The 26,807-nt window shown below is 44.7% G+C and overlaps 2 protein-coding genes across 16 annotated transcripts in view; both read right to left on the bottom strand.

The window, feature by feature from the left end:
• Window positions 1-614: 614 nt before the first annotated feature.
• On the bottom strand, window positions 615-11,107 carry PRDM14 (PR/SET domain 14). The gene is made up of 7 exons (XM_073329610.1): window positions 10,528-11,107; window positions 10,160-10,216; window positions 9,908-10,065; window positions 9,309-9,579; window positions 6,991-7,193; window positions 4,076-4,177; window positions 615-842 (listed from the first exon to the last, which is right to left on the bottom strand). Exons 1-7 carry the CDS (start codon window positions 11,105-11,107, stop codon window positions 615-617), a joined length of 1,599 nt encoding a protein of 532 aa, XP_073185711.1.
• Window positions 11,108-23,228: 12,121 nt separating this feature from the next.
• NCOA2 (nuclear receptor coactivator 2) overlaps window positions 23,229-26,807 on the bottom strand; it is a 259,281-nt gene continuing 255,702 nt past the window's right edge. For all 15 annotated transcript variants that reach the window (XM_073330891.1, XM_073330882.1, XM_073330888.1 and 12 more), the window contains one exon: window positions 23,229-25,609. In XM_073330891.1, coding sequence (XP_073186992.1) covers window positions 25,598-25,609 — 12 coding nt within the window. In that variant the 3' untranslated portion in view covers window positions 23,229-25,597. The remainder of the gene's footprint in view (window positions 25,610-26,807) is intronic.

Here is a 26,807-nt window from a genome sequence, read left to right as displayed (position 1 = left end):
TGGGGTATGTGGGCTCCACTCTGCCCCTACATGGAATGGTCTAGCCCCAATAGGATGTCCCCAGTGTTTTTCTCAGCCAATATGCCACTGGATATGGAACTAAATGGCCAGAAACACATGCCCTACTTGAACATGCAATACACATCACAGCCAGCTCACATTCATTCACAAAAATAGACTTGTGCCTTAAACGTGTATTAAAATGGCCGGAACTATACACTTCATAAAATAATAACCAGCTAATAGGGGAAAATAAGCTTCAGCACTGGGGTGGAGCCCCAAAAGTAAACATGGACTACACTGTTTTACAAAATGCACCTCATAACAACACAGCCAAAGGAGTTTCTGCACATCATTCTGGACAGTCCATGGAGACATCACATTGGAAGCACAAAAACATTCATGGTGACACTCACATAAGAGACATTTATCTGAGGGGACATGCACCCCTGTGGGGGTCCCAGCACAAGGCCAAGGCACCACTCAAGCCATCCATGAGGGGATGTGAATGATGCCTAGGCCCAGGGCTCGTCTCCAGCACAAGGATGAATTTCATCTTCTGAAACATACACACCAAACACAGCTACGTGCAGCTCCAAACGCAGGACTGCTGGCTAAAGAGCAGCGTGGAACTTCATATGGAATCGGAATTCCTCCTGCTCCAGGAAGTTCTTGCCGCACACAGCACAAGTGCAGCCTTTGTCCTTGCTGTGTGTGCGCCGCACGTGGCTGTCGTGAGCCGCATGGGAGGCAAAGGCTTTGCCGCAGTGTCTACACTTGAAGGGCTTCTCTCCCGAGTGCTGGCGGATGTGAGTGCGCAGGATGCTGGAGGCTGTGAATGCCTGATGAGGAGGTCGGCATGGAGGGGGGGAGAAAAGAGTTTAAAAGCGGTTAGACAATTGTCTAGAAAACAATCTCCTAAAGGCTCCACCCCTGCCCAGCACTGAAGACATACATAGGAAGGTTAGCATTATACTGAAGCATCAGTCAATCTGTTCCCCATCAGAAGGGCAACAGAATCTCCATTGCTGGAACAGCCCTTAGATTATTCTGCTCATTCAGAAATGAAGCCATAGAAGCAGGACTCTCAGGGGCTGATTCCCATGTCCCCTACCCCAGTGAGCATACGTCAGAGCTAATGCCACCAAAAGTCAGTGGACTCCTTACGCTTGTGTGGGAGGAAAATCCGGCTCACCAGTTACAATGAAAACATTTCTGACCGGAAGACACCAGCATGTATTTTCCATGTGTCAAAGGAGGCTGGGTCAGGTCAATAATGTCTTTAATTAGCTGTGTATTTATTAGACACTGGGGGTTTTTACCCCAGTTCTCTTGTTCCAGTATTTGTTTTCAAGAACGTAACCCACAGAAAAGAAATCTAGTTTGTATTTCTGTAAAGGGAATCATTTAAATTCATAAAAGGAAAGAAATGATTGTGTTACCACAACTAACGCTGCCTTTTTGGTACTCACATATCCAGGGTCGGAATTCAGCAGACTAGAACGAAGGGGGCTCATTTTTCTCTTTTTTTTCTTAGGCAAATTAATTTTGTTCCTTCTCCACCACCCAACATTCCTTACTCCTTTCCTTGAAGGAAACAGCTCCCAACCCTGCTCTCTCTCCGTACTCACGGAACATGCCTTCAGCATATTTACACATTGTCCCACCCAACCACTATTCTTCATGGAAGTTGGTGGGAAAAGGCAACATTGCTGTTTTCTGCTCGAATGAGATCTTAGTTGTCCTCCTTAACATACAGCAAATAGTGCCTCACGCATCCAAACAGGGCATGTGGACAAGCAACTGACAGCGGGGGAGCACTTCTAACAGACCAGCAGAATCAATTGAACATAACAAATAACTACCCTTTCACCCACCCACAAGAAAAATATTGGCTATCTCCTCAGGTGCTATAAATCGGTGTAGCTGCATTACCCACAAATCCCTTCTTCACCTAACCACCAACAGCCATTGCTTTCCAAGCAGAGCTGCACCTCTAGATCATTTGATTTGATACTCAGAGTGCAAAGGAACTTGGGGGTATATATCATAAAGAGAAAGGAGGAAGGGTCTTGTTGTAAAGGAACAGGACTGGGTGTCAGGTAACCTCAATTCTGCCTCAGTCTCTGCCATAGGCTTCAACTGTCACCTTGAGCAAGTTACTGAATTTCTCCATGCCTCACTTTCCTCGTCTGCAGCAGGGGAGGTCTAGGTTGGATATTAGGAAACACTATTTCACTAGAAGAAAAGGAGGACTTGTGGCACCTTAGAGACTAACTCGGCTGTTCCTCTGAAACCTGTCACTATTTCACTAGGAGGGTGGTGAAGCACTGGAATGGGTTACCTAGGGAGGCTGTGGAATCTCCATCCCCTTAGCGGTTTTTAAGCCCCGGCTTGACAAAGCCCTAGCTGGGATGATTTAGTTGGTGTTGGTCCTGCTTTGAGCAGGGGGTTGGACTAGATGACCTCCTGAGGTCCCTTCCAACCCTGATATTCTATGATTCTATGAAGGCTGCAGCTGCACCGGCTGAGCCAGAAAAAGCAAGGTTACTTTGGAGCAGTAGTAGTAGGTTAGGGGAGGCAAGAGAAATTATGAGTGTTTAGGAGGAGCAACTAATGTTCTGGAATGGTAGAGAATTACAAAGAGAGACTTGCACCGCCTCAGAAATCTACCGGTAGCTCCATGGAAGAACTGCATCCTACAATATGAGAACTAGTGATCTGTGCAGAACTGGGTCTGCGTTGAAAGGTAGCTGTTACATGAACATTGCTAAGACTCAGGATGCGCGGGGACAGTCTGTCCTGTCAGTGGTTTACAGTCAATGCAGAAGTCTCAGCTGAAATGCTTGATATGCTTTTAATGAGAAGTTACTTTTGTATACAAATTGTTGCCAACAGGTGCAGAGGTCTGACTGTCTCCTGCTGCAGCTACAAAACTCCTTTTGTCTGTGTTTTGCTCTCCCAGACATTGGCACCCCAACCTCTTGAGTGAAGTGAAATTTCATCCTCAGTTTGCTGGTCATGAGTATAGGTGGCAGGGCTTCTACCAGAGTGAGAGAATAGATCCTTCTGTGTAGCGTTGGACTTCTTTCAGCACTGAGCTCTGGCAGTCCCAAAAGGAGTCCCAGGGAGTCTCTTGTTGGCAGATCAGACTAGGGCTATGTCTACACTACCACTTTTGTCGGTGTAACTTATATTGCTCAGGGGTGAGAAAAAAACACACCACGAGTGACGTAAGTTACACTGACAGAAGCACTGGTGTGGACAGCACTGTATTGGTGGGAGATGCCATGGAAGGCATGGAAGGAAGTGGTTAGATTATTAGCGGGAGCAGTATTAGAAGCTGAGGTTTTTAAACAAAGCTATGCATCATATGTTTTCTAACTGGCTCTTTCAAAGAACTGCCTGTGTACAGATGCCTCATACAAAACTTAAATCATGTGAGTAATTGTTACTCACATATAGCCCTACTGACTTCAATGTAGGTATTATTCATATGAATTGGAGTTGCAGGATCAGGCCCATGAAGCAGACCAAGAGCATCTTACTCATCAAGTTGTGCTAATAAGCTCAAGGACTACTTGATGCTGAAGGGGAGCCAATAAGGACCCATGAAGTGGTTCAAACCATATGTTTCTATCTAGATATCCACCATAGTATCTCAGCCCCTCGCAAGCATTGATAGATTTCATCCTCATACCTCCCCCTGTGAGGTAAGATCTATTACTAACTCCATTTTGCAGATGGAGAACTGAGGCACAAGGTAGATGAAGTGGGAACTGAACCCATTCTCAAGAGGCCCGAGCCAGAGGACCATCCTTCCCACACCATTCCACTTTCTTTTTTAAATGCAGTTCTCATTAAGTAAACAAAGTCATAATTTTAGCCAATTTGTGGATTCATTTCTTTGGGTAGTTTGAAAAACCTATAAAAAGAGGCTCATAGTACCTGACATAGAAAACATAATTAAAAAGAACTACAAAGAAAAGCACCCGGTCACACTGTGGAGTATTGAAAATCTACAGGTAAGCTATGGGAGAAAGCAAGCTCTTAAGAGGATTTGATTTTCCTTTACCTTGTTACAATACACACATTTGTAGGGCCGCTCTCCGGAGTGCACCCTCATGTGTTTGTTCAGGCTGGAGGACTGAGAAAAACTCTTCCCACATACTGAGCACTAGAGGGAAAACAAAGTTAACACAGACACACAAGAGCTAAGAATTTCCTGTCAGAGTACAAGCCAATAACTGGTGAAAATGATAGAGAGGTGTGTGTGTGTGTATATACACACACACACATATACACACACACACACTTATAAATCTAACAAATATAATCAATTTAACTCATAAGTGGCAAAACGTTTTAATGTATATTTATTAGAGCTGGTCAAAAACAAATGTAAAAGCATGGGCAATTTCCAAGTTGTTTCCACTTTGTGGGGTTAAAAATTGACCCATTTTACATTTTTCCAAAAATGGTCAATTTTTTTAAAATTAAATTTTAATCAAAAATATTATAGACATTTCTTGTTTGCCAAAACCTGTGTTTTTGGTAAGTGAACATTTTTCTGCCACCATTTCAATAATGGTAATGGGGTAATAAATATTATCATTAAAGGAAACCACAACGAAATAAAAAATATATTTTTAATTTTTCATTTTTGAAAAAACACTATTTTTATATTTTAAAAAAAGTGTTCATAAATTTCATTATATTATCCAAGGCTCAATCCTAAGAGCATTCAGTCTTCAGAATTCCCACCCACATAGGTAAACTGAAAGATCACTGCCTTCCTTTTAACAAAATAAGTAATAATCTGAATAATGTGGGGCATCTTCTGTAGCTGCCCGTGTTCAAAGCTTATTGAAATGTACTGAAAAACTGGCATGGACTTCAACATGAATTGTAATTTTCAGTTATGATTTGCCTGAGTGAAATTCTCATCCATAATATTAAATAAACTCAGCCAGGACTGGTGATGACCAGAGTAATTTTTAAAAATAAATTAGAAATTTTAAACCATATATGGTCTCATTTTGCATTAAAAACATTCTCTGACTTAACTGAATGTAAAGTCTATGCACAATGGATTTTTCCTTCTGCTGATTTTGGCTTGCAATATTTTTCTTCTTATGCAATTCACATTAAATGTCTAAACAGAAAGAAAGACATTTCTGTTTAGACATTTTATGTGAATTGCATACAAAAGAAAGAAAGAAAGAAAGAAAGAAAGAAAGAAAGAAAGAAAGAAAGAAAGAAAGAAAGAAAGAAAGAAAGAAAGAAAGAAAACCGTATGACACAACATTCCAAAACTCTTATTTAATAAACTCACATTTTAATCTAAATCTCTTATCCCTATTTCTAAATCAGTGTGATACTATTACTGTTATTACATTGAAATATTGTTGATCTAGCTAGAACAAACTTCACTGGAAGTTCACTTTATTTCAGGAGGAACTATAAAATAGTCAGGATGATGTTTCAGCTCATATGAAAGTGAGATGTTGAAATATTACACATCATTCTGTTGTGTCACATCAAAATTCGGAAGGTTATCCTGACCGAGCAGTTATGAAAATTCCTTGTTTTTACATTGCCAATGCATCTGAGAGAAGCCTATGGCTACAGAAGGGTATTTGGTGGAGACTAGCCAAATATCACAACACAGATTTGCTCCCATAACAGAATATTCTAGATATTTAGATTTAAACCGTTGCCACCTTCCTGTTTCAAGTATCTAGCTAAAATGAGGAGAAAGCAGAGTCCCAAAGCTCCAGCTAGAGTCTCATGGGATACAAACACGTAGCAATCGTGGGAAGTCAGGAAGTGTAATTGTCTGAGTTGATACAGATAGGTGCTATCGTTCTCCTAAAGGAGGATGGACCGTTTCCTGATAGGATCATCTCTGCAATCCTCCATGCTGCTTGCTCGCAGCCTCCAAACAGACAAATAATTAACCTTATGATATATCCCATGACAACAGTTCAGACAACCACTACACCATGACGGTTTAGGATAATGTAGGAATGAAAGTGAACTGCCGGACACTCTCGCTAACCTGAGCCCTCAGACTTTGCTAACTGGGACAAATATAATCAGCAAGGGAAAAACTCTCAGCCTCATAGAGAAAGAAACCCCTGAACTCCTGTTAACATTGTCCTGTGGCTTTCGGAGCTGCAGGAGTTCTCGCTGTGGCTGCAGCCTCCTCCCTCCCGGGCTAGCCAGCGGCACCGGCCTTGCTAGATTGTTTTGATTCAGAGCTGCCCGTGCCAGATCAAACTTTTAACTCCCTTCTGCTCAAGAGGGGCGGTTTTAGAGGAATAGAGCTGGGAATTCAGAGAGAAATGCAGCAAAACAGCTTACAACCTGGTAACCCTTAAAGGGATACGTGGTTATAAATTAAATACAACGAAACCTCCCTCCCCCCCCCAGTCTTCCCATAACAGGATGGATGCTATTCAAAGCCAGCCTTGTCCTACCTTTCCTCAGACTCTGACCGTCATGGGCTCTATATGTTAACAGTGTGAAATGTTTTATACTCATCAATAAATCTCCATGCCATGGTACCTAAAATCACCGTTCAGAATTTTCCTTGTCTCGTCCTCTCCAAATGCACCTCCCGCTTGTCTTACTGGGAAGACATTGACTTCGCTTTCAGATCGTGTCCATTTCAAACCATTTCAAACCGGGCATTGGGTGAGTTCACATTGTAATGGGAGCCCCGTGGAAAGCTGCAGGTACTTTCATGGTGTGGTATGAATTGTACCAGCAGGTGATATGCTTTCAAGGTGTACATGTTCTTTAAATGTCAGCATTTAAGCATCCCAGAGGGATTGTAATTTACAACTGTCATTTGGGATGGAGAAGTTTACGACAATTCCTTGGTTTTGCTCCTAGATTTCATACAGGAACCATCACTCAGAGTATGAGATGAAAACTTGGAGGGGGGAACAAAACACAACAAAACAAAACAGATGCAATCCTTACCTTGTGAGGTCTGTGTTTCTCATGGACATGAAGAATATGGATCCTCAGTCTGTCTCTCTTTTCAAACGATCGGTTGCAAAGATGGCAAGGATATTTTCTGTCTCCTTGATCTACGCAGCGAGTGTATTTCAAATGTTTGTCTCTGTAGTATTTGTAGGCAAATACCTTTCCACATCTCTCGCATTTGTAACTCTCGCCAGATTCTGTGCAACACAAGGTTAAGTGCCCTCACTTAAACACTTCGAGGTAAATAGCTGTCAGTTTCAAATGTCATTGTCTTTCAGAGCTGGAACCCAATTGTAGCTTTTTAGAATTACAATAATTTTAAACAAGAATTACAACATAATTAGAAAAATACAATGGAGTTTACAAACTAGATTGAAGTCTGCTAAGCACCTTCGTGAATTTCCTTTTTGTGGTCTTACATTTTACCATATTTACAAGAGTGTGGCGCAGACAAATATGTCTTGAGTGAAATCCTGGCCCCACTGAAACCACTGGGCGTTTGCCATTGACTCCAATGGGGTCAGGCTTTCACCCCTAAACGGAGATCTCCATTCCTTGTCCGAATGCACACCCCAAGTAAAACAACTACTGCACATTAATATCTGACCAAGCAAACTTGAACTCTTGCAACATAAAGTAGCCCCCCACCCATGATAAATCGGTTTGGTTATATACTTACTAATATTGATATTGGCAATGTGTGTTTCATTTGCCACTTAAAAATCACTTTGCATATGTTGCTTAAAGTTTTAAAAGTAATGTAAATTATGTACTACACAAGTGTGTGGTTTTGTTCTCAGACTCAAAGTTTCAACTGTCTTTTAAACAGATCTTAACAATTTCCTTGGTTTCCTCCCTATGACAAAAGTACTTCAGTATCAATTCCTCCCCTGGTTACAAATCCAAAATAGTATTCTTGAGTCAAGCCTTAAAATGGAATCCTCTGTCAGGGTTAAACAACCTTAACTAGATACTCAGAGGTCCACAGAATCACTTCCTTTTGTTCTTGCTGCGGTCAGTTGGACCATTCTTCAGTGATTCTGTCTCCCTGATACATTCATACAGTATCATTCTGACATATGTATATATATGAATGCAACATTTTTTCTATAGAATACAGTGTTGCTACCTAAAACTGATCTCTTTTATTTATTCGCTTTGGAATCCTGTCTTCCCTACAAGACAGCTTCTTTTCTGACACCACATCTTTCCCGGCACCATCTGATTACTGTGAAGGATTTGGGACTCCAAACTGTCTGCCCCCTTTAGGAAAAACGTGAATGTGAAAATTACAACTTAAGATCACAACGGTAATAACGTGTGGGGCCAAGCGAGCCAGAATGTTTAAAGCAGGCAAATATCGTCTGTATTTCTGGTTTCCTTTCTGACTCAGGCCGATTATAGCCAATGGGGGAATTTTGCCACTGATTTTAAGATTAAGAACGGGACCGTATTCCCCAACCACGAGTTACTTAGTTTCCAAGTTCTCTGCGGGCAGAAATCACCATTTGTAGAAATTTTATGTGCTAAATTACATCTTTTGTTCACAATACAAATTCCGAGAGCAAATTAAAACTAAGACTGCAACCCCGAAGTAAACGGCGTGAAGTCTGGGGAGCTGGCTGTTGGTTTTGTATCCCTGTTTTGCGATCTGAGTCGGTTGCAAACTTCACACAGAGCAGTTTTGCGCAGAGCCGGTAGCTACCCTGGTCATAAATATTCAGCCTTCTCAGCCCCTCCAGGGAATTTCTGTCTCGGGATTTTAAGATCTCAACAAATAAGTGAAGGAGTGGAAGGATGGATCCTTTTCCTTGACTTTTAATGGTCTTTAATCTAATGGGGCTATTTAAACTAAATCGTGTAGAAAGTTTCTGCCCTGTAGAGAATTGGACGCAGAACTTGTCACCCCCTGAAAAGGTTGGAAAGGGCTTAATTTATTTACCGGAGATTTCAGAGTAACAGCCGTGTTAGTCTGTATTCGCAAAAAGAAAAGGAGGACTTGTGGCACCCTAGAGACTAACCAATTTATCTCTAAGGTGCCACAAGTCCTCCTTTTCTTTTTACCGGAGATTGAAATGCATGTAAAATAACTGGAAATAGGCATAGAGATTCTTACACAAATGGAATCTGCAATGGTTTGCAACTCACTTTAAATGGTTTTGTTCTAAGCAAAAGCGAAATGAAACATTCAGAACACAATCAGCTGTGTGATTATAATCACAACGAAATAATCACTGACTTTGACAAAGAATGTACAGGTCCACAGGCCGATGATAACAACCCTTTCCACAGGGCTCTGTGCAGGCACTGACCTTCGGGTTGTTGCTGGGGTCCCTTTCCTTCTGCCGCCCCTTTCAAACTGATGGGGATGCCCAGGAACTGCAGATAACAGTCTCCATACCACACCAGCAGCTCCTGGTTGGGTAAGATTTCTTTGCAGCTTTCATAAAATATGTGGCCTTGGCACTGAATAGCTGTCAAATTCTGCTCCTCTGGGAACCTGGCACAGTTTACTAAGGACATCCAGTTTCCGGAGGCTCCTTTCCCATCTATAAAATGGCTCAAGCGACCATCTTCGAAAATCTGGATAAGACATGGGGAAAGAAACCAGTCAGGTTTCCTAGCACTTCGGGTGTTAGAAACCTTCCCCCGTGTAACCCGTTTGTACACAATTGACACCGATCCCTGCACGTATAAAGCCTATATGTGGGCCATGAAACATGTCGTTGCTCTTTGGGAGGCCTCATTCAAGTCAGTGGAAAGGTTATAGCGGGGCTTTGATTATTTTCTTCCCATATGTTTCTGCACGTGCTGAGGACCAAACCACCACCCCGTGTAGCAAGGAGACAAAGAGCCTTCTTTCGACGCAACGACCGAGCCAGTGTGATGTCCCAGGGGCGAGCCCATCTACCTCCCACATCAAGGAATTGTCATCGTAAATCTTGATCTCGCTGGTGTTGACCACTTTGCCCTGGAAAGGGCCGAAGCGGACGCCCCTGGGGATGAGGTGGTTGCAGAACACCCCCAGCTGCAGAAGTTCCCCGTGCAGCGTCTGCAACACGGACAAACCTGGAGGGCGAGAGGAAACCAGAAATACAGACCATCTAATCAGGGGATCGGCCGAGCGCGTCCCAATGCACCTGAGCCCTGGGGTCTCACCTACCTTCGGGTAACTGGAGGGACTCTCTGTCCAGCAGCGGAGCGTGAGACTCGGCATCTCCTGCGAACAGAACAGGAACCCCGCTGGTTAGCCCAGGCGAGCCCTTTGTACACCCACTGCACGGGGCAGCAGCGATGGGGAGCCCGGCCCGGCTGAGCGCTGAGATGCGGCGTTTGCAGCGCCGGGCACCACCCGGGGAGCGGTGACCCCGCCGGCCGGGCCGGGCTCCCAAGAGGCGTTCACCTTCCTTGGGCTGGGGTCCACGCAAAGCGCCGAGCAGCCTGCGGGGGCTGGACTCGGCAAACCGAGGCAGGGGCCAATGGGATGCGCTCCCCCGGGGTACCCGACACCGCGCCGGGCGGCTGCCTTACCCGGGCTGGCAGCGGGGACCCGCAGCCCCGAGGCGGCGTGCGGAGCGCCCCGCACAGCCCCGTACAGCACGGCGCGCAGATCCTCCTGGCTGAAGCCGTAGGGGCGGCATGGCTCCGCCTGGGCGCTGGGCCGGCTCGCGGCCGCCGCTCGGCCCTTCCTGGCGGGGCCGGGGAAGAGCTCGCCCGGCTGGCTGGGCAGTTCCGGGGGGCCCGCTGGCGGGGCCCGGCTGCTGCGGGGCGATGCCTGCCCGGAGGAGGGCCAGGGGGCCGGGGCCGGCCGCTTGCTGCCGAGGGGCGGGGTGCTGTAGAGCGGCTCGCCCTGCAGGGCCGAGGGCCGGGTCAGGAAGGCCGGGATCGTGGCGAAGCCGAAGGGGGCCAGAGGCGGGGAGGTGGCCAGCAGCCTTCCCAGGGACTTGAGCGGGTGGAAGAGGTCGGGAGGGCGCCCCAGGGCCTCCAGGTACTGGGCGGGGGGCGGCAGAGGCGGGTAATAGGCGGCGATGTCCCCCGGGCTGGTCCTGAGGGTCTCTCCTGCGTAAGCCTGGTCTTTGGAGGCAGGATCCCCGGCTAGTAGCAGGGCCATGGCTGGGCCCGCGGAGCCGCCGGCGAGAGGAGGGCACCTGGGGGGAAGGGGAGACACCTCGTTACAAGGAGCGGCCCGGCCTAGGGGGAAAGAAGAGGCCACTTCATAACTGGGGCCTCCGGCTCCTTCCTCTACGGGGGTTTGGGGGGCACGTGGCTGCTGCTCCGGCGCCCCGTCTGCGGAGCAAGGGAAATACCCAGCGCCCGCAGCCCGGTCCGGCGCGCACCAGGACCCGCACAGCAGGGGAGCCAGCTGATCTAGGTGCTTCTCTGCCCCTGCCTGGGCGCCGCTCCCCGCAGGCCCTAGGCCGGCCAGCCAGCCGGGAAACTACCCCATGGGGCGCCCTGGCTGGCGCTGGGGAGGGGCTTCTGTTAAATCTACCTGTCCAACAGCCCGCAGTGAGCCAGGTGGGGCAGAGGAGACGGGACAGGAGAGAGGAAAGGGGGTGGGGAGAGGAGAGAAGGCGGGGTCCTGTTCAGGGTGGCCCCGGTCTCCCGGAGCCTGATCTCTGCACTGGGGGTGACCCCGGAGTGACACCGCCCACGGCACTGAACAGTCGCTAGTCAAAGGCGACCAGCCCCATTTCCTCGCGGTTCCAGCCCAGCCGGCTCTGCAGCACCGAGAGCAACCTGCCCTGGCCGCCGCGTACCCCCTGCGGCTCTTCAGCCAGATCAAGATCAGGAAACGGGGGAGGGAGTGTCTGGGGGGCTGGGAAAGGGAAATCTGTGGGGAAGAGCGGCCCGACTGGCAGGTGAATCTGCGCTCAGGTCGCCAACGCCACCAGGAGCCGTGCCAGGCTGGGGCTCCTCCATACACAACCTGCCAGCCCTCAGGGAAGGGGATCGTGCTTCTCACCCTGATTGGGAAGCGCTGCAGGATCCAGAGCAGCCCCGGCGGGGCTAGAGACCTGCTCCAACGAGAGCTGGCAGGGATCTGGGCGCTGCATTGGGGGCTCCAGACCCGGGCCCTTCCCCAGCAGATCCCCCCTCCGCCACACACCTCTAGTGGCATGTCCCGCTTGAGGGCCCAGAGCAGCTAGTTTGTAACCGGGTTACAGACCCCTGGCCCTCTCCAGAGGGCTACAGACCCCTGGCCCTGGAACTTCCTTCTCCCGGGGCTTTATTTTTAATAGACAGATAACAAGTTAACAATGGCTGAAGGATGAAGCCCAGGCAGCGCCGATGAATCTGACCTAATGACCAGGATCAATGGGGCCAATAAGGGAAACCAACCGGGGTCGTGACACATGAATTAAAGAACACGGGGTCGGGGGAGAGGTCACCGGCAATGGCAGAAGAGACCGAGTCCGTCCCCCACCTCCCGTCCTAGCGCCACCGCACCCCGGGCTAGGAATAGCCACAGCAGCGCCTTCAACAACCCCACAGCTGCCGCAAACATCTGGAGCGCCCGGGCCCCCAGCGGGCAGGGAGAGGCCGCGGGGGGGGGGGACTAGCGCTTGCAAAAGAGCTGCTACTCACGCAGTTGGGTCACCTCGGTTCACTCTCTAGTCCAAGGGTCCAGTGTGGCCCCGATTCGCCCCTTGTTCGCCGGCGAGCGGTGGCTGCCCTAGCTGGGCCGCGGGGCTCTGTCCTGCCCGGTGGTATCCATCGGCGCCGCCTGCTTCGGGAGGGCACGGGCGGCTGGGTCTGCCTGTGGGCAGTTCAAGGCAGATGGTGTTAAAGGACACGGTAGGGGACCCATCTCCTCTCCCCCACCCCCACCCCAGCCCAGCACTAGCTATTGGCCAAAGATCAGCTCGCCTCTTTAGTGCCACCGGGGAGCAGCTCCCTTTAACACAGTATCGCTTCCAAGTACCTGCCTGCCAGAGAAAGCCACAGCCCGAGCCGGGGGAGGGGGGAGAGACAGACAGGCTGTCACCGTCCCGAAAGCGCAGGACACACCTCCGCAGAGCCCCCCCAGAATTAAAGAAATGGGGTCGCTGAAGGTTTATAAGCTGATGGGGCTGAGGGTTATTTACAAATTCTGCAGGGGGAAAGGCGGAAAGTCACAGACGGCCTCCCGAGCGGGATGATGGCGGGTCGCGCACTGCCAAGAGCCACAAGTGGCTACCAATAACGGGTCACCCAGGCAGATCCATTTCCAGGGGGGTTTTGGTTCGGTTTTTTATTGGTCGACCCACCAAGTGCAAAGCAGAAAACCCAGCCCCTCATGCCAACGCCTGGCGTGTCCCTGGCATGACTGTAGCGCGCAGGGGCCTCACTCACTCACGCCTTTTGGTTTCGCTCCCAGCACCGCCGTTCCGGCGAGAACGGGCCGGGTGCGGGTCAACCTGCCCACGGGGACGGCGGGCTTGTTATTTAATACAGAACGAACATGCAACGGCTCTTCACGGGGGGGAAATGACAGAGTCCCTGCCTCGAACGACCATCTCCATCCAGCCTGTCTGTTAACCACAATCGATGCGAGCTAGGGAAGGAAACTTACCTTGCCGTCCTACCCGGGGAAGGAGCCGAGCCCAGCAAAGGCGGCTGTTGGGGGCAGTCAGGACAAGCCCAGAGCCCGGCCAGCCCCCCGCCCTAACAGACGGAGCGCGGGGCGAACTGAGCTTAGACCTGCCTTGTCTGGATCTAACCCGAGGGTCAATGTAACGGCGTTTCCCTCTCTACCCACAGCCCCGCTGGTACTTAACCCGAGGCCGGGCTGGCTCTTCCTTCCCGGGGAGCTGGCCCGGGGGGGGGGGGACCCGTTGCAATTGACAGGGAATCGACCCCGCGCCAGAAAACGGGCCGGGAACAAACAGCAGGGCGGGATCTCGCTCTCTACAGCTGCAGCCCACGGGCGCTGGCTGGGGGCCTTGGCTGAAGGCTAGAGGCTTTTCCCGGGGACAGAGCGATCCCGCCTAGGGGAACGTGGCTGGGCGGGGGTGGGTCACGGTCATGGGCTTCGATCGCCCCCCTCGGCTCCAGGCCAGAGACGTCTCCCCTCCCGTACTTCGTTGGGTCCCGCTGAGCCCGGGCCGCCCTGTGGCAGGGACACCCCCGCCGCTTGCAGCCGCCTTAGGGCCCCGTACCATGCAGGGCGCATGAGCCGGGAACTTGCCTCCTAGGGCTGCCGAAGCCGAGATCGGCGAGGCCCGAAGTCCCGCTCCAGTCCGGATTCGCACCCGGCGAGCACCTGCCCCAAAAGCTGGCCTGGGCCGGCTCCTCGAGCGGGACAGCACTTTGCCCTTTGTCACTCAGCGCTGATGTCAATGGCAGGAGCCTGCAGGGGAGGAGGCTGCAGAGAAGAGGAGGCTAGAATCCAAGGCCAGGGACCTTTTCTTGCTGTAAAGGGGGGGGGGGTGTTTTCTTAGTCTCTCTCATTTAACTGTGCACGGAGCAGGAGCGGGATCTCAGAAAGGCTCCTGCCAGGAGATCGATCTGCCTCCGGCATCAATACACCCTGGGGCCCTAGCCCTGGTTCTCTAGGGAGACCCAGATGAGGATTTACACCTATACATTCCTTAGGCAGCTTTAGATAGAGCCGTGACTAACCGCTTCCCCGCTCATATAATGGACGCCCATGTAACATTAATGTAGAGCATGAAAAGCAAAAATCGGTGGCTACCGCTGCTGAAGAAAAAACCGGCAACCCTGGACTTAAGGCAGAGGATAAACACTAAAAATACCAGAAACCCAGAGTTAAAGATCTTGTACAATCTTTGGAAACCACCAGCTCTTTCATCAAGAGCATTTCCATCATAGAATATCAGGGTTGGAAGAGACCTCAGGAGGTCATCTAGTCCCACCCCCTACTCAAAGCAGGAACATCCCCAATTTTTGCCCCAGATCCCTAAATGGCCCCCTCAAGGATTGAATTCCCAACCCTGGGGTTTAGGAGGCCAATGCTCAAACCACTGAGCTATCCCTCTCCCATCACATCAAAGAAATCAAAACAGCCTTAACTCTGACTCCAAGAAATGTAAATTCAGCTTTCTAGCCCCTCTCATTCAATAGTTTGTAAGCTTAGAGCAGTTAGGCCATTTCTGAAGATTTCTACATTCTCTATGCTTATACTCTTTCAACATTTGGTGTTGGTATATATACACAAGTGTTCACAATGCAAGGTAGAATTTTACTAAAGGAGTAAGGAATTTATCAGAATCATAATATATACCTGTTACTGCACAAAAATAATTGCTGAAACAGCAAGAAACATTTTAGAATGGTCTTCATAACTACCAGTCTGATTTCTGCCTGCTTCATGAACTTTAAAATCTGAAATGTAGATGGAAATAGAAAGTTATATAACTACAAAATACTGCATTAATGTTAGAAGACATGGAAACTTATGAATCAGATCTTAAAGTACAATATTATGAGAAATAGCAAACTATATATACATGGTTAGTGCTAAGGATGTTCTCTGAAATTTGACTTATTATCTGTACTTGAAGGAAATGTACAAAAAGAGGAAGTTATTTCTTAAGGTTGTGTTATTTAGGACTAGAGGTCAACAACTTCTGCTTCATGTTAATGCAGATTTATGTGTTGGACTTTCCCTTGGTGTTTATGCAGTGTAAATGAAAAATTAATACAATGAATCTCATACATGAAATCTACTAAAGGTGGATTTTGATCCTGTAACTCCTGTGAAGTCTATACGTTACAGCAAGGCCTTTTCTAGTATCAGGGCTTGGATCCAGAAACCTCAGCCTGAATATTTACAGGAACCCAGAATAGAGCTCTCCTATTGCCATAAATTCCTCTCACTGCTATCTAGACAGTTGCTCTCAACTTTGCCAGACTACCCCTTTCAAGAATTTGATTTGTGTTGTGTAACCCAAAGTTTCACCTCACTTAAAAACTACTTGCTTACAAAATCAGACATAAAAATACAAGTGTCACAGCACACTATTACTGAAAAATTGCTTACCTTCTAATTTTTATTATACAATTATAAATTAATCACTTGGAATATAAATATTGTACTTACATTTCAGTGTATAGTCTATAGAGCAGTATAAATAAGTCATCGTCTGTATGAAATTTTAGTTTGTACTGACTGAGCTAGGGCTTTTTATGTAGCCTGTTGTAAAACTAGACACATCTAGATGAGTTGATGTACCCCTTGGAAGACCTCTGAGTACCCCAGGGGTACACATACCTCTGATTGAGAACCACTGATCTTGACCATCAGAAAGATCTGGACAGCCTAGTTAGGATTCAGTTTCACCCCATGTTAGGACTTGTCTACACATAGTGGGGAACAAAAACTATCTACATTGCTTTAGAAACTGGGATTGTTCAAGCAGGTACAACCCCCTTTTTTGGGTGACCATATTTCCCAAAGGGAAAATGGGACACTACACAGGGCTGGCCCAAGCCCCCCTCTTCCCCGCAGGGAGCTGGGGTTGCTGAAATCATTTCAACTACTGTGGTATTCATATGATGTGGTTTCCTTTCAGAATAGACAAAGGGTGGGAAAGTTAATGCGTCATTTAGCAGGAGTCCTGCCCAGTGCTATGCCAGAAACAAAGCATTGTTATTGGGCAAGAAAACAAGGTGCTACCCAAGCCGGTATGTCTAGACTGGCCTTGGAGGGACATTATCCCAGCCCCCAGCAAGAGCCACTTCCACAGTTTCTCTTATTCACAAATCAAAGTGATCAGTTACCATATCCTTGATTTGCTCAGCAACTGATCAGTGACTGTGTCCATCCAGATTCCAACAACCCAAGTTGCTCTTAGCCAGAAGAGGAAGAACCCATACTAAGAACCCATACCCATTACATGTAGGCACTGCACATACCAAGTCCTGTCAGTGCCCATTTTGGAGCAGACAACTATTCATTTCCAGGGGTGTCAACTGATATACACCCCGTGACCAAAGTGAGGCCCGAGTCAGAGTTAATGCTACCAAATTATCACTGGTAAGGCTACGATTTAGTCATGGAGGTCACGGCAGTCACAGATTCCGTGACTTTACCGGACCTCCATGACTTCTATAGCTTCAGGAGGCGGAGGCAGGACTATGTGCCCCTGCCCTGCAACTGGGGCTGGCTGGAACCAGGACCCTGCAGCCCCAGCCCCACAGCCTCCCTGGTGTTGGGGCTGTGCCCCCACCATGGTGGAGGGCTTGGTCTGTCAGTTCCCCCCACCCCCCACATGGGATTAAATTCCTCCCCCTGACCTAGCCCTGCCTCCCCCCACCCCCCCACCCCGGTTATTTTTAGTAAAGTCACTGACAGGTCACTGGCTCTGTGAATTGTTTATTGCCCATGATCTGTCCATGACTTTTACTAAAAACAACAGACAAAATCTTAACCTTCATCATTGGTTCCCAGTGCTCAGGTATTGCAACACAGAGGGCTTGTCTACAAGGGAACACTAAGACCATGTCAACATTACAGGCACTGGTACAGGGGCACAGCTACGGCACTGCGGCTGTGTTGATAAATAGAAGAATTCTTCTGTTGACTAGCCGCATCTGCACCGGAGGTTAGTTTGGCTTAACTACGGCACTCAGTTGTGAACTTTTCACACCCCTGAGTGCCATACTTACATTGGCCTAACTTTTTAAGTGTAGACCAGGCCTTAGGACAGTTAAGCTGCATTTACTACAGGCATGAATGGAAAGTGCCTTAGTTAAAGTGCATTAAACCCTTGTGTGGACACTATCATTCAGAAGTTAAGTGTCCTTAGTTCGTCTGATCATCATTCATGTGAATTAGACTGTCCATCCAGAGTTTTAATGTACTTTATAATTATATTATTTATTTGTTCTATTGTAGCACTTTGGAGCTCAGCCATGGATCAGGACCCCATTGTGTTAGGTGCTGTACAAACACAGAATAAGAAATGGCCCATGGGCAAAAGGACTTGAAATTAAAGTTTTAACTTCAAATTCACACCTTTAGTTAATTCAGCTTCCTTAATTTTCCAGGAAGAAGTAGTAACACCCACAGTTCAGAGGGCCTGGCAATACAGTGCTTTTCCTCAAAAAGGCTTGCTGCAATATCATGTTCCTTCAGTATAACAGTTTGGGGCAGAATTTTCATTATTCTTCACAACATAAAAAAATCATTACTTCCTATAGAAGCCAGGAGAGCAGAACTGACTAATGATTTCCTTGGAGCCACGTGAAGGCATTCACAGAAGGCCAACAGGTATTCAGAGTACTGAGGTCTTTACACTGGCAGAGGTTTGTGTCTACAGTAAACATTTTCAGACAGTTTAAAAAACCAACAACTCATCTCTGAAGAGACTAGAATGGCCTATTATGTAAGTGTGTATTTAGGCCATTGCTTTAAAAGGTGCCCTATGCACAGTAACATTCCTTCTGGTATTATTCATTCAATGCCTCCTGGCTTCCTGGCAAATGCTGATATAAGCAGGAATTGAGAGCCATCATCACCTTCCAGGAGATGCTCAGTCTCTTTCCAGTGAAGTCATTGGGAATTTCCCCACTGAATTAAATGGAAACAGAATAGGGCCCTTAGACGCTGCTCCTGACCATACTTAAGCATGTGAGTAGACGTTATTTGTGTGTGTCTCCACTGTGTTCAGTTAGGCTACTTTGTGAGTAAAGTAGGCACATACTTAGCCTGGGAACCTAGACTATGTGCTGTTTTGGGCAGGAACTAATCTTATCTTACAGCATCTGCTCATCAGAGCCCCCATAGACTTAGATTTATAGCACTACAAACATTACTTGAATTCATCTAAATAATCTATCTAAATAATTTGATTTTAAAATATTTGCCCAGTTATTTGGGTTGTTTTTAAATTAAGCCTGTTTTTTTTATGTGCAAGTTCAAACATGACCTCAGATTAGTATTTTTATAACAGCTAAATTGGTCTTCAAATATTTTCATATAAGCAATTAGAAAGCTTTTTCTTTTTAACTTTTGAGAGTTTCTCTCATGGGACCCAATCATACAAATTTTACTTACATGAGTAGTTTCTCTTTGTTTGAATCACCTCATTGATTTCAGAGGGGCTAGAACTGGTCAAAATTTTTCAAACAAAAATTTTTTAGGAAAAATTTGGCCTTTTTAGGAAGAAAAATGTTGACTTTAAATCTTTTTAAAAAATAATGATCTTTTTATTGAAAATGTAGCCGTACGGAGTGGAAATCTATCAACTGCATGAAAAAAACTTGTACTCTCTAAGGTGCCACAAGTACTCCTTTTCTTTTATTGAAAATGTTATCAGCACTATTAATGAAATGGCTACTGAAATATGTCCTTTACCAAAAAACAGTTTTTGTCTCTAGTGTGCAGATGAAGGAGAGTCCAGACACAGGTTGTAGCTAATGTAGACCATTTTATTCAGAATGTTGTTCACAAAACACACACCCAGCTCAGTGACACAGCCATTACTTTGGCTCTTCCCTTTGGGTGGAGCTGACTTCATAAGAATGATCATCACCCACCCACAACAGATACCCAACTATCCACTCCTACCTTCTAGACTCCCTTCTTTTTGGGCTGCTCCCCTCTCTGTCCAGCAGGAAGCATGTCTGAAATAATGCTATTTTGCACTTCTGTACCACCTGCCATCTAGGAATCTCAGGCCTGGTCTACACATAGAAATTAGATCATCCTCGCTACATCACTCAAGGCTGTGAAAAATTTTGCACCAAGCACCGCAGTAGATTGCCCGAACCGCCAGTACAGACCACGGCTCGGTTGGTGGAAGGATTCTTCCACCCATCTAGCTAAATTAATTGCATTTATGGAAAAACACCTTCCATTGATGTAGGAAGCGTCTACAGTACAGCGCTATGGTGGCATAGCTGCAGTGCTGTAGTGGTGGCTCTGTAGCGTAGACATGGCCTCAGAGCACTTTACAAACATCAGTGAATTAAGTCTCACAGTTTCTCTCTCATAAGGCAGGGAAATATATCTTATTCCCATTTTATAGGTGGGGAAACTGAGACACAGAGGGTTTGTGATGACAGCACACACGACAGTTGTGACTGAGTTCAGAATAGAATCCAGACCTCTCTACCTCATGGTGCTTTGCCACAAGACCATTCGTCCATTTGGGCAAAGGGTGTAGCTTAGACAAGCAGCAGCTACCCTTAACGAACTAGAAGCAAATATTCTCAGCGGTAATGTATTGTATGTGGAATTGCTTTAGGAGTCCAGCTTATTACAGCTTCTGGGGACTTTTCTATGATAACTGGGATCTGTGATAAATAACCTGCTACAGCTTTAATCATAACCTGTTAGGGCAGATTAGAAATCACTGAGTCTGTTTGGAGTCATGCAGGTGTTTCTTTAGTATCTTTTTTATAATTTTGCCTGGAAGTAATAAAACCAACCATTCTTCTAAAACACTAGTTTGGTTCTGAGACAAGAGGCAGGATTTAGGTGGTCATTTGTAGCATCATTTTCAATGCCATCTGAATACATCTTTAGAAAGTCAGACTATTTGTAGAGCCAGGTGTTAATCAGTATGAATAAGAGTGGCAGAATCTGGTCTGAATAGGATGGAAAGTCTGATCTGTGAGACTTGATTTGCAGTTTACACTGATAAGAATCAAAGCTGAGAAGGTATATTTTCCTCGCTGCATTAAGTTTCAGTCATTCCCATGCATATATGTACATAAGAATATGCCTATTAGTCTCATGAATTCTTATTTAATGCTTTGTTTGCAAAGGCAAAAAATCCTTCGCTCCTTTATCAACTTTTGTACATTTTAAATTGGTGGCAGGCAGTTGCTGAGACTTCTCAGCTTTCAAAGCGAATACCATGGTCAGAAAAAATGGGTTCTTTCTAGAATGAATGAACTCTAACTGAATAATGAATCCTGTTTATCTCCCAAATCATGTTCAAACGGGGGGAGGTCAATACTTCTATTGATACACATGAAGTTGATGTGTATTTATCCTTCCTAAATCCTCTTCAGAAACAACACTCCACATCGTGTGATTCCTTGAGGTGTAGATATTTGGCATAGCTCCTTCTAAAACTGCTACAAAATGACACAGCCAACATAATTGTTTTCTTTTAGAGGATCATAGCAGGAACAGTTTCAGCTAAGACCGGAGTATTGCAAGGTGGTGTCTTGTTCAAAACAAGGACTTCAACATGAATAGTGAAAGGATGTCATTGCTTGTTCATATATGAAGTACTCTTTGAGCTTTTACAGTCATGTTTTAGTTTAATAAAAATAACCACTTTTTCCTCACTTCTTTCCCAGAAAGAGTTGATAGAACGTCTTGAGACTCCAGAACTCTGACTTTTGTGTTTTTTATCCTACACAACAGAGACCTCCAATAATCTATATCCACAGAATATCTTAGTTTACGTATTTGGTAAAGCATGGGGAATGGTGGTACAGCACCCTGCCAGTATGCCTTACCCCTTCCTGGAAGGCCCCTTCTATTGGTTAAAATTACATGCCATTCATCCTTGACCTCCGTTGAAAATGCCAAAAAGGGTGCCCAGTTACTGCCAACAGTGATATGAAGAAATGTCAATAAGGAGCTCATCTCAAATAGGCCACTTAAAAGCAACGATTTTCAGTCAAGCCCAACCTCGGCAGGATTCAAAACATTGTTCTAGGAAAGGATTTGAATCTCACTGTCAGTCAGGTATGCGCCATCCAGTACCGTTGACCACTACTTTGAAAATTTAAAAATAAGATTATTAAACTGAAAAAAGCGACCATTGTCCTTTTAAAAATTACAGATAGATCCATCCTCTTCTGTCATTTCAAATTCAACACACAGATTTGAGTAAATAAAGACACAACAGAAACACATTGAAATCTCTAAAGCCATGTAAAACCCGAAGGCATTAAAATTTATTAAATGATGCAATAACAACAGAATTCTTTATTTACAATAGCATTATTTAACATCAAATAAGCAAATAGCATCAGCAAAGCAATATTAACTTGCATAAATGTATTTAAAATTTCTCTGAATATATCTACCTTTGCATAAACTGCTCACACTAGAAATACAAACATCAATGCAGGTGAACAAGGTGATGTTCAGAGTCAACTCCGCTTTGAAAATAAATCACAACCTGAAACACTGTAAGCTTTCTCCTGAAGAACCATAGTTTATATATTGCTTAATTTTACCCTTGTATAATCTTTTCATATACACACATCTCAGATGCAACTTGATGGGGAACTGTACAAATAAAACCCACAACTGACAAAAAGGGGAAAAAAATTAAATGACAGTAAATGTTTGAAGAAATGTGTCCATCTCTATTCAGCAACATAAACGTAAGTGATGATACACTTATTCCAAAATTGTACACAATTCACTATACAAATATAATACATCAGACAGCTAGGTAGGAATATACAAGACTTAAAAACCGATCTAAGGCATTATGCTAGATTTTAGCATTTTGAGGTTCTTGCACATAGCTTTACCTGTAGTAAGAAACTGAAAAGATTTTGTTTTAGTCTACAAAGAAACACCAGGGAGAAAATTCTAATTAAAATCAAAGCCACTACAGTAATTTTCTTTTGTGCAGAGAATGCTTTTGCTCTTCGGCAGTATACTACCATACAAATACTAGAAAACTTGAAATTCACACCAACAATTAATGGCTTAAGTTGCATTTCAAAACTGATTGTGTATCTTTGGGTTTTGCAAGTGGAGCTGTGCCACCCATTTCATGTGTTAAGCCCATATGAACTCCATTTTAAAACATATATTAAAAAATGCATTATATAAACTGCAAAAACATTGCTTTCAATTAATACAGGCCAAAAGGGAAACTGGTATGGGATGAAATTTTAAACTTTGAGTACAAATTAATTCATTGTAGCAAAACAGCTCACTTCACTTTTTAAACTTACCACATTACATGAACACTTAAATGGGTCATATGACCAAGTTTATGTATGTATACTTTTCACATTATGTGCCTTTCACATTTAGTAATATAAGTAGAACACTGATTATTTGTTCTGTTTAACAAAATCGAAGCACTTTCTCCAACAAATTTACTGTGTACAGAATGAGAAATACTGACAATGAAGAATTGATTTGGCTATTTATTTTTGTTTCTACAGTGATCAATATGATCTGAAGATTCCTTCACTCACTTTTCTTTTTAATTAGCTAGTCAAAAACTCAAAACACCAGAACCTAATTCTGAGCCAAAGTAGCAGGTATAATCTCCTTCCTTTTAAAATGGCAATGGGCGATGAAGTATCATAGTCACAAATCAAATATAAAGATTTGCAGATCTGTCATGAATAGGGACAAATTTAAACTAGTCATTTTGTCCACAGTGAAAAAGATTAATCTATTCAAAGAAGCTAGGGTCAAGCATTGAAAAGGAATACAATACAAACAAAATTAGTTTAAAACCCATTTACATTTTGTGTTGTGTAAAGTTAAAGTCCCTCTAATTTATACAATTCTTACATAAATAAATCTAAATCAGGTATATAATGTATGTTTAATAAAAATGTCATCATATCAATGAGAATATGGAGCTCAGAATGACAACTATTTTAAAGTTTTCCACCAGAGCTAAACACGATGGCTCAGTTGACTAAATATTTCCTTTTAGAGTTTGACATACAAAATGGTCACTGCAGAAAAGTGCTGTTTCCCTGTGTGTTATGAGTCCCTCTGAGTGGGAAACAAATGGATTTGCAGATTTCCTTGATTTTCAGGAAAATCCTTCCATGGGAAACAACCCTTTCAAATCATCTTTAACATACTTTCATCGGCTTTGTATAGAGATCAACAGATACTTTGTACATTTTAACCCCACCATTAATAATCAATCAAATTACAGGGAAAGAAACCTTCCACTCCCAAAAGGCATGGCTGATGAGATATTATAAAATGCATTGCATTTTAAAGGACATCAAAAAATTTGAGTTCAGATAAGAAAGTGTGTGGATTGGGGGTGAGAGGAGAGAAATAGGAGGTCAAAAACGTTGTCAATTTCTTGGTATTTCAAGTCCTCAGAAACTGATGCCAGTTTAGTAAAAGATTATTCCAACCACAGTGGGCAAGAAAAAAAGCCACCTTAACAGTGGCTTGTTTAGTAAGAGTTTCTCTAAGATTCATTAAGAAAGAATATAAACATACAAAAAATCAAGAATTGGTTCCTACAGTGGCTGCATATAATATAGGTTAGATAAATGACTTTATGAGCAGAATCACAAGTTGAAAAGTCTCAAGCCTACAAATTAGGTCTAATCAAGGCATTGTGATCCTTTACAAAACACTTTTTCAGGAGACACACACGGCTATGAAGATATCTAATTTAATACTGAAGTACCTCATTTGGAATCAACTCCACAACATGTATACCTCACAAAAAATTATACAATTAAAACACTTAAGTTCTCAACTTAAATTATTGCTTGTTTACATATAAAGTGGATTTTATGTACCTTACGAAACTTCCTCATAGTCCACACTGCTTTAAAAGAATTAAAAATGCATGATGGTTAAATCTGTAGTGATATCTGCCATAAATTTTAAACAAATAATTATTTTCCCAGCTAAGGGGATGGGGAATGGAAATTAGCATATTTTAAAGCAGGTGCCTTTAGTTCTTTTTGATATTATGCCTCAGTTCTGCCACTACCATCACCAATAAATGCATTCTCATTGGAATTCATTGTTCAACAACTGGTTACGTACAACCTAAACTGCAGGTAACAAACCTGGGAAATGAAGGGCTTACCTGTTCTTTTATCCTATTAGAAAAAGAGGAGGAGGAGGAAAAGAGGACCAGGAGAGGCAGGCAGGCAGGAATTTAATTCCATAAAAAGGTAATGCATTTATATTTTTGGATTCATGATTTGCACTACAATTTTTTTTTTAAACCACCACCAAAAAAGCCCCTAATGATCAGCCCTCTCAAAAGATGTTTTTAGCCTGTTTTACAACTTTAAACCCATTCAGAATTGCTCTGTATAGTTTTCTACAAAGGTCCATCTTTTCTATCTTTCCTAAATCAAACCAATTGATTAACTGTTTATTTCCCATACATTGCCCACACCCCTCACTAGCATCCAACCCACTCCCCACCCCAAAATGCAGGCCTTAGTTCAAAACACTGATTTTCAGATGGAATTGAATCCTTTGCACCAGACTGAGTAACTATGGAAAACAAAAAGCAAGAAACCAAGGTCCAGAACTAAACAGGAACAGAACAAGAGCATGGTTGTTTTTCCTTAAATACATACATTTAAATACATTCAATCTGACATGGTTTATGAAAATTGCCTGTCAACATTTACTTCGCAGGAGAGATCTAAGTTGCACTAAGGTGAATGCAGTGAACAGACTGAGCAACTGTCTGTACGCTAGCTTCAGACTGTCAGAGAAGAGGCTGCTCTTCCAGCAACAACTGTTTTGACTCCACTCTGGAAGGCAGAGCTGAATCCTGGCTGCAGCGTTTAGCTGAGCTTGCTCCAGTGGAACTGGCTGGCAGGTCAGTTGGGTCAAAACAGATCGATGCAGGGCTTCAGACTGGTACGTGTTTTGGGCTGGTGAGCCCAGGCAGCTGAAGAAAGGAGCAACCAGCAACCGTCAAGGTCAGCAGTATTTCTGAAAAAAATCGGAAGAGGAAACAGCCATCAATGAATTCTCTCCAAGTGAGAACACGAGCAAGAATACTAGGCATTGTACACGTCGAATGCATTTAAAAATACCAACCACCTGTACAGAACTCAGTCAAAATATACGACGTACAAGCAGTTCAAACGTCACTGAAGGAACCCATTTTTCAAACCTGTTGAATGGGTGTTTATGTTTTTAATGACCTGCCTTGTGGGCTTTACGGCCCCACTTTAGCCCCTAGGCAGGCATGGTACGTTAAACACTACTGGAACCAATGGGAGTTTTCACAGGCTTAAAGTTCTGCAAAGGCTTAAGAGTTCTGCTGGACTGTGGTTAAATTTCTGTTTATGCGTGCACGGACACACAGAGAGAAAATTAGGTGGCCAGCTTTGAAAATCGGTCCCTACAGATTTGATTTCAGTTGACAAAGCAAGGCATTGTGTGTGTGTGTGTGTGGGTTGATACTGTATGGACTTTCATCTTTCAGGCATGTGCAGGCAGAGCTGCCAGTGAAGTCAATGGGAGTTTGCCTGCACAAGAACTACAAGTACTTAGATCATTCGGATCTGTCCAAACAATGCAGGCCTCATAATCATTAGGATCACCCAATATTTGGAGACTGTGGATAACAAGGTTGTTTAATGAGAGAGTTTATCTCAACCCTGAAATCTGGGGCTGTAACCAAACCCTTTATTCACAATTTTCTTGACGTTTCACTTTTTTAAAGTGTTATAAAATTAATAGAAAAGGAGTGAGAGAAGGGAAAGGTTTCAACTAGCAAGGCACAGAGTTCAGGTCTTCTTCGGATTCAGTAGCCTGTCATAGTAAGCTCAAACTGGGACTGATTGTGCCCATCAGTGACCTGCTACCTTTTTTTGCGTGTGCGGGAGGTGGCAAGGGGGGGGGCGGAGGGTGGAATGGGGCATCCCAGCTCTCCCTTATGTTTTGAAGAAAACACTGAAAACATTAAATACATACAAAGCGGTGCTGTGATGTTTGCCCAAACTTGCAGAGAGCCTGAAACAACAGCACTATTTACCTCCATTGGGTATTAACACAAATAGCCAGCTACAATAATTTAAACGTCACTATTGTTAAATATTTCACTGCTGCTCACAGCATATAGGAATGGAGAGGGCTGATCATAGAATGAAGATCTGCAAAATCTAGTGAGAGTATCATTTCA

Source organism: Lepidochelys kempii, chromosome 2 (assembly GCF_965140265.1).
Source record: "Lepidochelys kempii isolate rLepKem1 chromosome 2, rLepKem1.hap2, whole genome shotgun sequence".
NCBI lineage: Eukaryota > Metazoa > Chordata > Testudines > Cheloniidae > Lepidochelys > Lepidochelys kempii.
The sequence above is the reverse complement of the archived record's forward strand: the minus strand, read 5'-3'. Positions and strand labels throughout refer to the sequence as shown.

Bases quoted from the DNA above. Each gene is read 5' to 3' on its own strand.
- PRDM14 (XM_073329610.1), bottom strand. From the start codon at position 11,107: ATGGCCCTGCTACTAGCCGGGGATCCTGCCTCCAAAGACCAGGCTTAC. The intron at 9,580-9,907 runs GTAGATGGGCTC...TGTCTTATCCAG, and splicing joins ACAATTCCTTGATGTGGGAG to ATTTTCGAAGATGGTCGCTT. The intron at 843-4,075 runs GTAAAGGAAAAT...CCTCCTCATCAG, and splicing joins AATGTGTGTATTGTAACAAG to GCATTCACAGCCTCCAGCAT.